The sequence below is a fragment of the Callorhinus ursinus genome, unplaced genomic scaffold (genome assembly GCF_003265705.2).
Source record: "Callorhinus ursinus isolate GAN/ISIS: 27379988/994484 unplaced genomic scaffold, GSC_fseal_2.0 scaffold7, whole genome shotgun sequence".
NCBI classification, from domain to species: Eukaryota; Metazoa; Chordata; class Mammalia; order Carnivora; family Otariidae; genus Callorhinus; species Callorhinus ursinus.
This window is the reverse complement of record NW_027397069.1, coordinates 40,423,480-40,441,002: the sequence shown is the minus strand read 5'-3', so window position 1 is coordinate 40,441,002 and position 17,523 is coordinate 40,423,480. Positions and strand designations below refer to the sequence as shown.

At 38.8% G+C, this 17,523-nt stretch overlaps 1 protein-coding gene across 4 annotated transcripts in view; it reads right to left on the bottom strand.

Annotated features, from left to right (window-relative positions):
* Positions 1-17,523, bottom strand: part of DIAPH3 (diaphanous related formin 3) — a 488,952-nt gene that overhangs the window by 439,244 nt on the left and 32,185 nt on the right. For 3 of the 4 annotated variants that reach the window (XM_073894471.1, XM_073894473.1, XM_073894472.1), the window contains one exon: positions 4,415-4,582. The exons of the other annotated variant lie outside the window; for it this stretch is intronic. In XM_073894471.1, coding sequence (XP_073750572.1) covers positions 4,415-4,582 — 168 coding nt within the window. The remainder of the gene's footprint in view (positions 1-4,414; positions 4,583-17,523) is intronic. 4 annotated transcript variants of the gene reach the window in all.

Here is a 17,523-nt window from a genome sequence, read left to right as displayed (position 1 = left end):
TCTGGTCCTATAAAGGATATTACATGTTAAAAGGGGACTTTGCGACATTATGTTGGGTTATCTGGGTGAGCATAATCTCATACATGAGCCCTTAAAAGCAGAGAACTTTCTATAGATCAGACAAGAGATGCCAGAGGAGGAGAAGGCTGAGAGATTCGAAACAAGAGGTGGATTTCATGTAACTGAGAGGTAGCGGCCCGTACAAACGATAGGAAAGAGGCCTCTGGAGCTAAGGCAGCCCCAGATCACAGCCTGGACCTCATTCCTACAAAAGCGAGGAACTAGATTCTGTCATCATGAACTTGGAAGAGGTTCTTCGCAAGAGCATCCGGTAAGAGCCCAATCATCAGACACTGATTTTAGCCTTGTGAAATGTGAGAAAACAGGTGAGTCAACCTGGACTTTGACTTGCAAAACTAGGAGACAGTACGCAGGCATTTAAAGCCACCAAATTCGTGGTAATCTGTTACAGTACCCCAAAAAACTAACACCGCCCCAGGACGCCAATGCCAGGTTATAAGCACCGTAGGCCGGAAGCGTACTCTTATTCCTCCTCTCACCTCCCATCTAGTCCTGGAGGAGACAGACGCAATCTGGAGAGTAGAGCACAACCACGTGAGGTGAAGAAACAGAAGAGGCCAAACTCACTCCCCAACTACTGCCCCAACTAGAGCCTTTAAGGGGAGCCAGCCTGTAAGGGGGAAAGGGAGAGCTTTTTTTTTTTTTTTTGGTTCGAAATTGTTTTTATTATTTTTGCTGTTTAATCTCAAAGCCAAGAGAAAGCTCTGAGACCTGCCTGGGATTTCACCTAGGAGCAAGAAAAGAATAAGTCAAGGGGGCTGATATAAAGAGGCAACAGCTACAATGATCAAGTCATTTTCAGCTTGTATCTGCCACGCTCAACTCATTCAGAACCAGTTAACATAGACCTACAGGGAGTCCAATAGTAAATACTGAAACTTGACTTCCAGAAATCAAAGTTGAATATACAAGATGTCCTCTCAGCTATTTCACAAAGCTAGATCCACAGAGAAACCAATAGGCGCTTTCAGATAACAATTCCACTTTTACCAAAAGACAAATGGGAGAAAGAAATACTTTAGTCTAAGTATTCATCATTGCTTTAAAAACAAAACTCAACCCAACCTCGACCCAAAAACCCACTGAAACTATTACCCAGAGACCAAGTAAATCCATCTCCAAAATAAAGTGAAAGGATTACAAATATTCAAGTATTATACTCTACCTCTCGTTAAGTAATCAAGTCTGCACACTGAAGACTTAAAAAAAAAAAAAAAGGTTCTGTAAAAAGTTTTTACTTTATGTAGAAATTTCTTCAATACCTTTGATAAAGTTAAATAAGGTTTTAAAAATTGTAAAGTCAAAACTAAGAATTTAGATGCAAATTTTAAATGGTAGGAAACCCCTGTAGGTGCAAACGCCAAGACATTAAGATTGCAGATTCAGTGTGGCTTCTTCAAAAGAAGAGAAGTATGAGGAACAGGGGTGCCTAGGTGGCACAATCGGTTAAGTGACCAACTCTTGATTCCCCCTGAGGTCATGATCTCAGGGTCGCAGGATGGAGCCCCACATTGTGAGGCTCCGCACTCAGCAGGAGTCTGCTCAAGATTCTCTCTCCCTCCATCCTCTGCCCCTCCCTTGCTCTCTCACTCACTAAATGTTAAAAATTTTAAAAAGTACTAGATAGGTAGGTACAAATAAAAAAAAAAATAATCAAACTCAACACTTCATCTAGCATTTTCTACAGACATAGGAACAGCTTTAAATTTGTCAAAAATGCAGTACCGTGTAAGGCCTGAAAAATATCAATCATCTACATTTAGTGAACAGAAAAGACCCTTCTCAGCTCCAGAACCATCAGTGGATTTTCCCCTAGAATTGTCATACAGTCAAGCAATCAGAAAGGGAAAAACCACCTAGTTTTTGTTTTGTTTGTTATTTTAAACAAGACCTTAGTTCTCATAAACTCACTTATTAGCAAACTGGGCAGCCCTGACCCATCAACAATTTCATTTTACTGCTGCTGAGTAAAATGAGTTTGACTGCAAACGATTTTCTGCCAACAGGGATACCCGTTTAAGATTTAACAAGGTATCAGGCCCAGTTATTAAATATGTATTGTGTAAACACTTCAAGGACATCAATATCCTTCTGCCCTATACATAACTACAAACATTGATAGTCTTACCCTTCTCTGGGTAACTTCCCCTTTTCAGAATAACTGAAAAATACCTCAAGTAATCACGGTCAGTACAGAATACCGTGAACTATATTCAGTACTCTACATAGTTGCACTTTTAATGGCTTGTGGTGCTAAGATGTGGCCTTGTAAACACCTATCAACAGCCTATTCACTTTTACTCAGATAGCACCAGCAATTATGATCAGAAAGAAAAACTTAACGAAGTAGTCACCAAGGAATGAAAAAAAGTACCATTCTAGAATCTCCTAGGTAATTTATGTGAGTGGTTCCACATATAGTACACGGACTGAGGAGGTAGCTAAGGGCACTTTATCTTGAGTCCTCCAAGATGGTATTGAAGAGAACTACCATTATACAAGCCTCATTAACAGAGGCAAAGAGGCCAGCAAAATATAAAACAAAAACAAAAGTGCTCACTTTGGCGGCACTTATACTAAAACTGAGGAAAAAACACTTTTCTGTTCAAGGCTGAAATGATATCAACTCATGGAGACGAAAGAGTTAAGAGTTATACATGTGTAGTTAATTAAAACCAAAATGAGCACTTCATCAAGAGCTGACATAATAGGTAACAATGTCTCAAGCCGAGGGTTCATGCAAAACAATACTAATGAAATATATGCTCAGTGATGAAAAGTTAGGAATCACTAACACTAATTAATCCTATGGAGACACAAACTAGGCATTGTCTCTTTCTGGGGCCTTCTAAAGCTCCATGTGTAACACTGGACACAAATATTTGATGAACAGAAAATAAGGCAGTATAACGGTAAATACTTTGTTGATTCCAGCTGAATAATGAAGAGACCAGTTATTAACTTGCTCAAATTTCAAACACATTTTACACTCTAAGTGAATTTCCTAAAAACTAAAGGCTGTCAGAACCAACAGATGAAATAAAATAAAGTCCTGAGTTGAAATATTATACAACTCTTCAGAATGGCATACAAAATCCTCTCATAACCGGCCCCAAATTACCATTCTAGTCTAATTTTTCAAACCTCTCACACGTTCCCCCCTGAGCTATTTGTACCTCGCTCTGTCTGGGCTCACGGTCATTTCCCCATCTTAAGAGAATGCCCTTTCCCTCTTCTTATTCCAACCCTGTAAGACCACACCTGCCTCTAAGTCCATCTGCTCTATGAAATTTCCCTAAGCTACTTTAATAACCTTTCAATTTTGGCTTCCCCTGAAGCTAACGAGGTATCTCAAAAATTATTTTCTTCCTACTCAACTTATAAAGAACTTAACCATTAATTACCACCTTCTGGCATTTCTTACTCATTTATTTTTTCAAATGTTTGTTTTGACTCCTAGGAGATAAGCAACTTGAGGGTAAGAACTATACATGAAACTAGACGCAATTAGCATTCATTTTGTGATAAATGATTTTGGACATACTTAACATACAGGGCTGTTGGTGAAATTAGGTTAGCCATGAGCAGAGTCAGGATCACCATTCTTGAGAACCAATAGAATGTGGCTTTTAATACTGTGTCTCCACCAGAAAAGGCACACCCCAAAATGAGTAAGTTCTAGTCTCCTCAGATATAAAAGTTCTAGGACTATATGAACCTGGTTATCCTGAGAAGAAATCAAACAAGAAAAAAAAGATGGAAAAAAAAATCAGCACACGTAACATACACAGCACCGTGATCATCATTCTACAATGCAAACGAACCCCAACAGACAGACCACTTAGATAATCTTTAAGATTCAAAATGTATCATTTGAGGGGCGCCTGGCTGGCTCAGTCATTAAGCGTCTGCCTTCGGCTCAGGTCATGATCCCAGAGTCCTGGGATCAAGTCCCGCGTCAGGCTTCCTGCTCAGCGGGGAGCCTGCTTCTCCCTCTCCCACTCCCCCTGCTTGTGTTCCCGCTCTCACTCTGTCAAATAAATAAAAATCTTTTAATAAAAATTTAAATATGTATCATTTGATACTTGAGAGGGTTTTTGTGTATTCTGTATATTAAACACACACACACACACACACACACAAAACCAGTGTGCCTATTTTCCTCTGGTTCTTATTTTTGTAATCCTAAAACTCTGCACACCTGAAGTGCTATACTCAATGACATCAGAAATAACCCTACGAAACATGAGTCTTAAATGTTTATCGTTCCACTAACATGATTAGAAGCTAAGGTTTTTACATAAACTATTTTATGAAAAAAAATAATTCTTACCATCATCTTTTCGAAAAGTTCTAAGACTTCATTCTGTGACAGTGGCTTTGGAATGTTTTCCATCACCTCTGAAGAGCAATCATTGCTTGCAAACGCAGTCTTCAGGTTGGAAAGTGGAGGTCTCTCTTTCTTGCTCCCTGGAATTCTTATGCTTGCAAATTTGTCCAGCTACAAAGGTAAAACAGCACATACATTAATATTTCCTCCAACATTTATCTGATTGCCAAAATAAAAAAAAAAAAAAAAAACCCACAGGATCGATCACATTATCACTGTGATTTCATCAGAAGGCATTCAGCACTAGAATCTAAGATTTTTTTTTTTAAAAAAAACAGAAGTTTTCCATAACCATCCTGTCTAAAGACAGAAGAGAAATCGAACAACCTCCAAAGATTCTTTCTAATCTTATAGAATTAAGATTCTAATGGCAGGTGACCTTTGCTTTACAGATTAGCCAACTAAGCAGTCTTACAAAGGTAAGTAGGCTAATTCAGCGGTTGGCAATCAAACTAATATTTAGTGTCCTGGCTCCCAGCCCCCTTGTCCAGTGCCCTTTTCATAGAATTCCTAAATCACATTTCATGGTATGCATGCACTAAGAGTTGAATTCTACTTATATCTCCAGAGCTTGTTGGTCTGATAAATACCACATTTCTCTTCATTCAGGCTGGTCTGTATTTGAATTTCATGAGCAGCTATAGAGTAAGATGGCTAAAGCCTCAGGAAATAAAGCTGGGGTTTTTGCTGTAATGGGATTTCTTCTATTAAGTCAAATAGTTCACTGATATTTGAAAGTATATAGATATTAGTTTATAAACTGATTGTTCATTGAAAATTGCTTGATTTCACAAATTCTATTCCTCACATAAAACCCAGACTCAAAGTTTCAAGTGTTAACAATCAAAAAGACAAATAATATCAGAGTAGTTAAGAGAAATGTACTCAAAAACCACAATGGTTCTGTGAATTGTTCAGCATAACTACTATACCTTACACTGTTTTTGCCATGATGTATACATTGACTTGTGCTATTCATGGCAACCACTAGCCATGTGGGGTTGTTTAAATTAAGAGTTCAGTTTCTTAGTTGCAGTAGCCACATGCTAAGTCCTCAAGAGCCACATGTGGCTAGTGGCTCCCATACTGGTGAAAGCACATATAGAACGTTTCTATCATCACAGCAAATTCTACTGGATAGCGCTAGTACAGTCCAGTGGAGAAATGGGATACAAAATACTGAATTTAAAAAGGACAAGAAGTCACAGTATTATTTCACTAAAGAAATAGAATGTGTCCTTAAGATACAAAAATAATGTCTTTAAATTCATTGTGAATATAGAGCCTAGGAAAAATGCCATGTCCTACCTTCACCTGTGATCCATCTAACAGGCCCTAATCATGAAAGTACTAAGAACAGGACAGCTTCCAGTAGGGTTGAGAGTCACAAAGTACCACCACCGCTCTCCTCATAACAAAAACGAGCCAGAAAACCTCCCCAGTTACAGCTGTTTTCAACCCATCAGGGGGACGAGGGCACAAGGAAACCTGGAAGGACCACTGGAAAGTGACAAGTTGCTTCGATCCCTGACAAACAGCTACAGACTAAGAAGTTAAACAAGGATAAAAATATAAATAACCAGCAAAATTTTTAACTACTGCCAGCATGGGTTCTGGCAGGAGACACTCAAATTCCAAGGAGCCCCAGTCCTGAAGCAAGTCTACACCCACCTACTGACACTTTCCCTCAGGCCTTCACCAACTGCATGGGTTAATCCCCCAAAGGCTGGAGGGAGGCAAGATGTCCAGAGGCATGAAGTGTCCCAGGTGGCCTCTCCCCATGCAAAGAGACTGCCCTCCCAAATACTCTGAATTAGGCAAAAAGACGGGAGAGAAGCCCCAAAGACATTCTGGCCCATCAGAGAATCAGTGATGGCTGCCACTGAAGGCCGGGGTCAGATACCAGGTCGGTGAGATCTCCCGAAGAAACCGAGCCAGAAATGCAACTGAAAACACAAAGAACTCTATATTAACCGTGAAAAGGGCATCAGAACCTTAAAGCAGAGTTATCCCAGTCTTGAATATGAACAGTTCAGTCGTAAAGCCAAAAGCAGAATGCCAGAATCTCATTCATGCTAAGCGATCTTGAAGGCCCAGAGGACACTAATCAAACTAAAGCAGCACCTTTGCCAAGCCCAGCTCAACGAGACATCACACGGACTCAGTCCCCCATTCTAGCAGCCTGAAGAAAGGCACTTTCTTCGAAGTATTATTTCATTTCCACAGTATTCAAATAAAATGTCTACCATATAATCAAATACTGCTAGATTCACGAAGGACCTAGGAAGTGTCAGCCAGAGTCAAAGAGAAGCAGACCTAGAGATGGCCTGGATGATGGACTTACCGGTCAGATCATCTCAAAGGATATTTAGAAAAATGCTGAAGAATATAATGAAGAGCAGACACAAAGTAGGACATGGGCAATTTTAGCAACTAAGTCACGGAAATTATTCTTAAAAACACATTAGAAATTTAAATTGTATCAACAAAGAATTCATAGATGAGCTTCAGAGTAAAATGAACACTGCTAAGAACTGGTGAACTTAAACCCAGACCAACAAAAAGCATGCAAACTGAAACACCATGGAAAAGGGGAAAAAAAAAAAAAGAACAGAGAAACCAAGAGCTGAGATACAATATGAAGCGCTGTGACACAAGTGTAATGGAGGGCCAGAAAAATAAAATGGTACTGAAGACCTATTTCAGGAGATAATGACTGAAATAACTGATTTTTTAGGAATCAATTCATGGCTACCAGAAGCAGAGCCATGAAGGAAGCATACCAAGACAAACAAGCCCACACCTAGGCACCTCAGTCAAGCTGCTAAAAATCCAAAGTAAATGGCAAACCATAAAAGCACACCCAGACATATGAAGACACGTTATATACAAGATAAAAATGACACAAATAACTCATTTCTCCCCAGAAACTACAGCAAAAGGCAATGGAAGGGCATCTTTAAAGGACAAGAAGAAAACGACTGTCATCGTGGGATTCTATATCCAGTAAAAGTATCTTTGGAAAATAGAAGCAGAATGAAACACTTTTAGACAGCCAAAACTTGAGACCTGTACTACAAAACATGCCAAAAGGAGTTTTTCAGGCTGGAAAAAAAAAAAAAAAAAAGATACCAGATAGAATCCCAGATCTATAAAAGAACAGAGATGTTATTCTATCAGATGTTTATAATTTTTAAAAAAGACTATATTCAACTCAAGTTGAATTATAATCAAGTGGGAGAGACAAGCATATGAAGAGGCAATTACATATGGATATAAAAAATGTAGCAAGAGGTATGGACAATGAATTACAGCAGCAGAGAAAAGAACATCCAACTCATCAACATAAATACTCCTTTACTTTGGAAATAACCCAGAAACATACAATTGTCTCCACATGATTAGAGGTCCCAAAGCGAGCAACCCTATGTACCTCAGCACCCCAATTCTTGATACTTGTTCTAAAAAATGAGACCAAAAATTTCAGAAATGGGACTGGTTCCTCCACCTGTCTTCTGAATCACTACTTCATTGCTGTAACTTCTCTACAGTGATCAATTCCTGAGTGTTAAACCTATGCTGACTCCACACACCACACACACACACACACACACACACACACACACACACACAACTTGATATGTTAAACTCATAATGAAGTGAAATTAAGCAAATCATTAATGCATCAGTATTATAAATGTAAACACGTCAATGAATGGGAATAGTAAGCGTAAGCAATTCACAAGCTAGTTTGTGATCTATAACCTAATGGTTCCATCAGTGATAGTTATCAAAAAAACTTAATTTTCGCCACAAACCAAAACTTTCTAAAGATTCTTTCAAAAATCACTGAGCCCCTTCTGTATTTTATACACTGTATTAAGAGCTTGAAAGGTAGCATCAGGCTGAATGCATTTGTTTAATTTTTACAATAAGGAAACTTCCTGGCTAAATAATAAAGGACGAGCTCCAAAACACTTTTATATTTAACAATTTCATAGTATTTAACTTATACAACCGCATAAATGAAAAAAAATCCATTATGTTTTTAGAAGTAGAACTGCATTTATATCAATAAACAGCATAATTGTACAACAATAAAAGAGAATGAGCACACCTCCCCCATATGCTTAGCACCTAAACTCTGGGGGAAAGTTGGATTTTATTCAAGTGGAAAACAATTTCACACATTACCACTAGGATAGCTAAAGGCAAGGTAGGAAAAATTGGCCCAAGGAGCCATAGGAGAAAAATACATACGATCCTCCTATGCTAGAACAGTAAATTCAATTTGTTGAATACCTCGGGCTTAGAGTAAAAGCATCCCCAAGTACATGATGCTTTACTGAGCACTACAGGTAGATTCCTATAATCTGGGCACTACTGACAAAGCTAGGTGCAAAATGAACTTTACTATCAAATCACTTTAAACGTTCTAAGGGTTTTTTTGGCGGGGGAGGTTTGGGAAGGGGTTTTTGTTTCAAGGGAGGATGCTGTGACTCCATGCAGAAATGGCGGGGGGCGGGGCGGCAGGGTGAGAAACACTCCTAATCTATCTTTCATGGAATTACTCATACAATTTGCTTGAAGCAAGGTACAATGGAACCCAAGAGCAAAAGTTTTAAATGCTTCTGTCCATACATACACAATATAAATCCCCATTACGCGGACTAGAAGTTGGTTATTTTTGCATTTGGCAATTTGGAAGGTTTCCCAATTTATGCATTGCATAGCTACTTTTCATTTTACGCGAATTCTCTTAAAGTTGAGCTAGAAACACAACCCAAGAAGGTGAACCACACCAACGACTTGCCTTTGTTAAAGATTTGGTTAAACACACATAAGACTGAGAGAATTCTATTTTAATGCTATTTGGAGGTGGCACACCACACTGAATTAATATGGCTTCAGCTGTGTCTGGGGTGTACGGAGTTTTATAAATTAATATCACTTATCTTCACGGGAAGTTAAATGAGCACCCTACTGAGTATTATCTCACACTGATAATCAGTAATTACAGTTTAAATAAAATTAATTAAACCAAAAACAGGCTCTAAACTATCTGGATTTTAAGCTGTAGTGTAACACTGTAATAGTGACAAAGTTCTATTACAGTGTTTTAAATACTAACAGCAGTGATTTTTTTTAATTTAAAAAAGATACCCTAATTATTAGCCATTTTAAATTTGAAGTCTGAGAAAGTATCCTAAATGTACTTCCTTAGAACCTCTAAGAGTACCTATTTTCATGCAATCCAAGAGAATTAAGCAAATAAAAGTTCATTGTAATTTTAAGTCAATTCCATGTGAATGCATACCTGAAATCCAGAAAAAAACTTAAAATTATCCACCAATTTTCATGCAATCCTGTACTATATTTAAGAAGAACATGGGGTACCTGGGGTGCCTCATTCAACTGAGTGTATGACTCAAGTCATGATGGGGGGGGGAGGCGGGAAAAGGGGGCAGTAGTGGTGAGACGGAGCCCTGCATCCAGGCTCCGCGTTCAGCAGGGAGTCTGCTTACTTCTCTCTTTCCCCTTTCCCTCTGCTCCTCCCCCTGCTTGTGCTCTCTAAAATTAAACCTTTAAAAAAATAAGGAAAAAAAAAAACCTAACCGCTAAAAATCGCTTGGCTTTTTAATTAACTTCATTACTAAACAAGCAACTTGCTGATTAAAAAACTGGCTCCAGCGTCTCACTCCTGAATCCTGCCCAGCCACCTGCTTGCTGCGCCACCCTAACCAACCTATTTAAATCTTCCACGATAATACTTACTGGAAACAAAACTGCTTCTCACCTTTCAGCTTTGGGTTGAAAGGCCTGAAATGCCTTTGGTGACCACTATCACGTGGGTCCTCATACTCCCCATTATCATTGCACACAGGTTATTCCCTTTTTATGTCCTTTTATAAGACTTATAAAAACATGTCATTTCTCCATTTATTTTGAGAAGGCTGACAGTCTCTTTCCCACTAAAATATAAGGGCCATGATAGACTAACCATCAATGGTCTTAATCACTGTGGTAGCCAGTCTCTAAGACAGTCCCAAATAATCCTGCCTTGGATAACCAGTAGGATACTATGGAAATTATGGAGTTTCCAAGACTAGATCATAAAGACCTCACAGCTTTTGTCTTGCTCCCTCTTGGGTCACTCAGTCTGGGGTATGCCGGCTGCCACCCAAGAAGACACTCAAGACCTAAGGGTAGGTCCACATGGCATGGAGCTGAGCTAAAGAAACTAAAGAGGCAGAGAAGCCTCTTGCCAACAGCCATGCCAGTGCGCCATCTTGGAAGCCTGGCTGAGCCTTCAGATGACTTATTATATAGCCAACAGAGGATTAATAGCTCCTCAGAGATTAAGACTTTTATATACTGTAGCCAACATCTTCATTACAATCTCATGGGACTCTAAGCCAAAAACCACATACCTAAGCAACTACCAAATTCCTGCCCCCAGAAAAAGTGCAAGGAACTGAACGTTTGCTGTTTTAAGTCACTAGTTTTGGGGTAATTGTTAACATAGCAACAGGTAACTGTTACAGTCACTGCTGTATGTTCAGCCTAGAGCACAGAATCCAGCAAATAGCTAGCAATCCATTAACATGTGAAGGTATAAGTGAATGAGCAATTACTGGATAAAATACATTAGATACAGTACTGTCCCTGAAGAGGCTCACCACTTGATGGAAAAACAGAAGCTACTAAAGGTAAAATACACAGATGCCCCCAAGAAAAATCATAAGCCAAGTAAATTAGCAACAGATAGTTATAAGTGATTCTAGGGTGAGGGAAACTCAAAAGAGGCTTGGAAAGAGGATACATCAGGGAACCCTGTGAGGCTGATGGGAGAATTATGGGAGAGGACACATGTTGACAGCCCAAAGACATGCTTGCCTGTTTCCATGGTCCATTACTAAAACGGTGGTGATATCAGTATTACTAAGATCGAACACCGTCAGTGAGAAACTGGCTGCTCATCGTTGCAGGTGTAAAGAGCTAACCATCCCAGCCTGAGGCCACAATCCTAGCACTCAGTAACAATTCCCACCAAGTCACCCACTATTGCACTCGAACTTCAATAGCTCTCAGTGTTAGAAATGGCCCTTCCTGGCCTTAAATTTAGATTTTAGGGAAGTTATAAGACGTTCTTTAGCAAGAGGTTTTGACAAGAAAGTTTACCATCACCCCCCAGAAATGTACCTACCTACAGTAATTCAATTTAAATTTCATAGGGTAGCTTATTAAATGAGAAGCATACTCATTAGATTATTAAAATTCCTTGAAAATAAATTACAATACGCAGTCTGTCTTCTACAGCCAACTGTCACAGGGCAGCCAGTGAAGACGCCCACATAGGAAAGACCAGAGGCCCCCAACTATCAGCACCAACTTCCCAGTCAGGCGTGAACACCCTATAAATGGATTCTCCAGCCCCATGAAGGCTTCACAGGACTGCAGCCTGAGTCAATGTCGTGCTTAGAATCTCATGAAAGATGTCAAACCAGCACTATCCCACTATGCTGCTTCCAAATTTTAGACCCAAACAACTGAAATGTTATTGTTTTAACCCACTCAGCTTTAGGATAATTATATAAACAACAGAAGACTAATACAGAGCTCCTCATAGAATACTTTTAAATGCCTAAAATAGATAGAATTACAACAAAAACAGTGTTATGAAATTTTAAAACTTTATGGTAATAGGTCTTCATGAACTCATTATATAACATGCAGTAATAGGAAATCTAATTTCAACATAGTGTTGAACACAAACCACCTTTTGAAGTATCTCCAATAACTAACATGCTTTGAAGATACCCGTTTTCTGTGGTAATCAAGTCACAGGTCAAATCCTACCGTGTGTGTGTGTTTGGAATTTTTTGTTTTCACCTATATTCATAATTTTAAAAAAGCTAAGTTTTACTTAAAGATTAATGAAAATAAAGATTTAATCTTTTTTCCGTCCAAGTTCAAGGACACCATGAATTATACCACCAAATCTCTGGTGGTCCATGCCTTGCAGTTTAAGAACCCCTGGTAGGTCTAGAATAACAAAGAGGAGTGGAAAGGTAAACAACTCAAGTTCTAATGCCTTTCACGCGTTAGTGGCAGAAACTACATACAAGGCCTCAAGTTGAGACCAACCAGGAGAACTGCACCAGAAATGCTCAAAAAGAGCTGGAAGTTTTTGAAGGAAGAAGCCAACAGGAATGTAAAACCTTCAAAGAACACCTAGGTTTCAATTGGAGCAAGAAGGAAAACAAACATTCAAAGACAGGCTTTGACTGCCAATGGGCAAAGTAGGAGGGCTGGAGAAGACTGGAGGAGTTGGGAGAGGAAGGTCAGAGAAAAAGAATAGATGGACCTGGATAGGGAGAGAAGCTTCTAGGTGCAGATACGGACGGACGAGGACTTCTGATGTTGACTTAGATCAACAGAAAAGTCGTTTGAATTGTAGCGACTAATGAAAACTAATGAGGAAACAAATCATGAAACCATATAGACTGACTCTTCTTAAATCATCTTCTCTCTGTCCCGACTGCCACTGTCCTACCTCGGGACACTTGGACAACAGCCACGGCTTCCTCGCTTGCCTCTAGGTCTGCTCTGTCCCTCTACCCCCAATCACTCTCGGAGCTACTCTCTATACGGATATTTTGATCATCCTGAAATGCAAATCCAATCCTGTTCCTCACTCCTATGCTTAAAACCTTTCAATCTTTGCATCCCCATTACTCAGAGAAGGACATTCCAATCTTACCATGGCTCAACAAGGTCCAGCTTAATCTGAACTGCACTTTCTCTCCAATCTCTTCACCACTCTACCCTTACACTGTAGGATCCAGATGTAATGAAAATGCCAGAGTCTCTTAAATGTGCATGTTGTTCCTTGTGCCTAAAACCTATCCACAACCACAACTCCTATCCCATCCCCTTAATCTGGCTCATTTCAACTCCATCTTCAGCTCTTAGTTAACTACATCTTAGGTAGGAGCCTTCCTGACACAAGACTAAGCAAGATGCCCACAAGTCTGGTGTCTGCCATTACATAGTACAAACACTATTCTGAAACTACCTCTATCATATGTTTACTCAACCACGGTATTAAGTCCTTAAGAGGAATTATTTTATTCACTACTGGACCTACTCCTGGAACTTAGCATTGTCCAAAGCATATAGTGGGTGTTCCATTCATTTTTGGTAAGTGAATAATAAATAGTTCCCTATCTTCCATGTCTGGGATACAAGCCATTGCTTCTTGCTTTGCTAATTCCTTCCCAAAAATATCAGGAAGAACTCCAAGTGTCATGCCTTTTATATATTAAGAATAACAGACTCTTACCAACACTGATCCATTGAGCATTAGTCCCCTAGACTGAGAACCTTGAGTTCTATAATGTAACATCAGGTGGGAAGAAAAATATCCACTCAAAGAAAGACAATCACTTAAGAATATTCAAAACACCAAAGTTATACCTACTCACATCTTTAAGTATAATTCTAATTTCTTGTGTAAAAATATTACTATATACAAAGAAAATAAGTTAGCTCTAATACTTTTTAGAAGACATAAACGAGTAATACCCATAAACAAAAGTCCCTCGAAAACATCAACAATTGCTTTCTACTTGCCAACCCAACATTTCCATTAGGAATCCATTCAGTTAGTACCAAGTAAAATTATCAGAGTAAAAAATTACAACAACTCCTGCCAGCTTAGATTCCAACTTGTCCTTCAGAAGTAGCTGAAAGGTCACCTTCTCTACCAAGTCTTCTCCCAACATCAAAGCTGACCTTACCACTTCCAATGAACCCTATATACAGAGCAATGGGCCTGGGACAGTATTAGTATATACCTATACAAGTGTACACTGTATACATCTGCTTCCCCACTGTTCCCAGATGCAGAGGCGGTCATATCTCTCTTTGTATTCCTATAAGAGTACTAACTATTCAAATGCTTAATGAAGGGATGAAAGGAAGAACAAATCTGCACACCCCACTACATCTTCGTATATTCAACTCTGAGAGCTCTTGATCTTATTCCCAAGTTTCCACTGATTTGAGTAGGAGCTCTCTAAACTATCCCATAAATATTTAAAGATTCTAAGACAGTACTTAAGTGTTACTACTGAAAACCTAAGTACAGGAAGCTCTAATTAACTCATATTAATGGGCTCAGAAAGGCTCACCTGACTTAGTGAATAATTTAAGCTTACAGAACTTATTTGATGTATTTTACCACATACATTCAGGTGTCCCAGTCCATGCTGGTTTATCTACTTTACACAGAAGAGTTTCTTTTGAATATCATTTCAAAGAAAAAACTGGAAAATATCACACTCTTTGTATTATTCGTGGTTTTTAAACGTACCAAGGCAACAGAAGTTCATAAAAGGTTTTATGTCCTATTAGGCCAATAAGAAAAAAATTTAAGTCATTCTTTTAAATTGTTTTTTTTTTTAAAGCTGAAGTTCTATTAACTGACTTGCAAGTGAGACACATAATCAGATAAAATTATTTACTTTCATAAGTACAAGGTCCAATTTAGCATATATCCCACAAGGGATGTCACATCTAGGTAGGTCCAAGAATAGCCTGCGGGTAGACAAAATGCAGTCCTGTCAAGCGTATTCATCTGGGCAACTCATCCTCAAGCAGACCAGTCTCACAAAACACACTCAGGAACATGCTGGAGTCGTCTGGTAGCATTTACGTCAGGTCAGTCACAAGGCCCACTGAGAACAGTGAAAACTTCTGAAAGCACTCATCAGAACCTACACCCACGTGATACCTTCAATGGTTCTAAGACCACATTCCTGGTGGGGAAATTTAAGGAGAACGAGGAAAGCCCACAGTTCTATCTGGAAGCAGACTGCCATTGCTAGATCTGTCAAGTGGCTTCCATACAGTTTTTCCATGTCCTTCACAATTAAAGGGGGGAAAAAAAAAAAAAAAAAAAGACTCCTACTCTTTACCTGTTGACACCTCTCAGTCACACACATCACTATTCCTTCAGGATAAAGGTTTCTCAGTTTTATTTACTGGAAATACTAAAAATAACTCATTTCTAATCATAGAAAACTTCTTAGAATTAAAATTGTAAAAACATATTCTCAGAATTAAGATCAATGAGTAGGATACAATTTTTCCTTATCAATTTAAAAGTCAGAAGTCTCATAGAAATGGCTTCGGGGGAAAAGCAGTCTGGAATCAGTCTGCCATAGTTTTTTCTCACAGCCCCCATGACATTGAACAAATTATTAAATCACTCTTGCCTCAGTTTCTCCATCTTTCAAAATGGGAATGGTAATTTTCACAACAAGCTTCTAAGGGGGCATTAAGTATTTATAAAGCTAACATTTAGAACACTACTCAGCACACAGCTAACAATTACAGGGTCTTTACGTTGACTAAGAAATGCCTATCAAGTTAGAGAGGCAGGGTCCTACTATAAAGGCCTTAAAGACCATATTAAAGAGCTCAGGCTTGACTTATACATAACCGGCACACCTAAGCAGTTTCAAATGAGGTAAAATATGGTCAGATATATAACTCAGGTGGGTCAGCCTGCTGTGCACTAAGCTGGCTTTTTAGGGAGCAACAGAAAGTTGTTTGAGAATCCAGACAAGAGATAGGGAGCCTTGTGCTCTGATAGAAGGAACTGAGAAAAGGAAACAGATGCAAGAAATCATCCAGAAGCTACCTTCTATGAGAATATAGGAATGCAAAGAAACTTCAGAGGAAAAAAAGTCAAAGGTTTCATTTGGGGCATGTAGAGTTTCAAGTATGGATGAGACATCCATATGAAGATATTCAGTAGGACAATGCAGTAATAGGTCTCAACTTAAAAGTCATAGACAAAGACATGGACTCAGGTGATAACCCCAGTCCAGTACTATATACAGAGGAGAGCAGTGACTGCAGGAAAGAAACCTGATAAATAATAGTTTAAGATCGGCAAGGAGAACCACCTGGGTGGCTCAGTCGGTTAAGCATCTGCCTCCGGCTCAGGTCAGGATCTCAGGGTCCTAGGATCAAGTCCCGCATCGGGACTTGCTGCTCAGCAGGGGAGTCTACTCCTCCCTCTCCCCACCCCCCCACTCATGCTCGTTCTCTAATAAATAAAATCTTTAAAAGAAAAAGAGATAGGCAAAGGAAAACCACACAAAATAGAAAAGGTCATAGGGACACAAAAAAAAAAAAAATCAAAGTTTGTGTCCTGCAAGCCAAGAAGTATTTGTTCAAAGAGGAAGGCAATAACTATCAAGTATAGCCAATAAAATCTAGTAAATTTCCAAAGACTACAACTTAATGACTATTACTGGGGATAAAAGTAGTCATTTCATAATGAAAGATTTACTGCAATCCCAAGTATATATGCACTTAATTGCAGAGCTTTAAAATATATGAAGCAAAACTGATAGAACTGAAGAGAAAAATCCAAAATTATAGTTGGAAACTTCCCACTTCTCTCTCAATTGTTAGAACAAGCGAACAGAAAAATCCAGAATATATGAATAACACTGTCAACCAACAGGACTTATTTATAGACCAATTCTAAAACAAGCAGAATGCACATGTAACATTCACAAAGACAGACCACATTCTGGGACAGAGAGCAAGACTCAGAAAACTGAAAATGATTGAAGTCACACAAACTATGGTCCCTGGCCACAAGAGAATTAAGTTTTAGGTCAGTAACAGAAAGATCAGGAAAAGCCCCAAATATTTAAAAGTTAAACACAGACCTAAATAACCAATGAGTTAAAGAAGAAATCAACAGGAAATTAGAAGATATTTTGAATATCTAGAAAATGATACAGCTAAACTAGCTCTCAGAGGAAAATTTATAGTGTAATTTTTTTTATATTAGGAAGCAAAAGCCTCAAATCAATTATGCACATTTCTACCTTAAGAAATCATAAAAAGATTAAGGCAAAAGGAAAGATAAAAACAAAATCATCATCCAGAAATTAATGAAACCTAAAGCTGGTTCTCTGAAAAAGATCAATGAATTTGACAAATCTCTACCCAGACTAATCAGT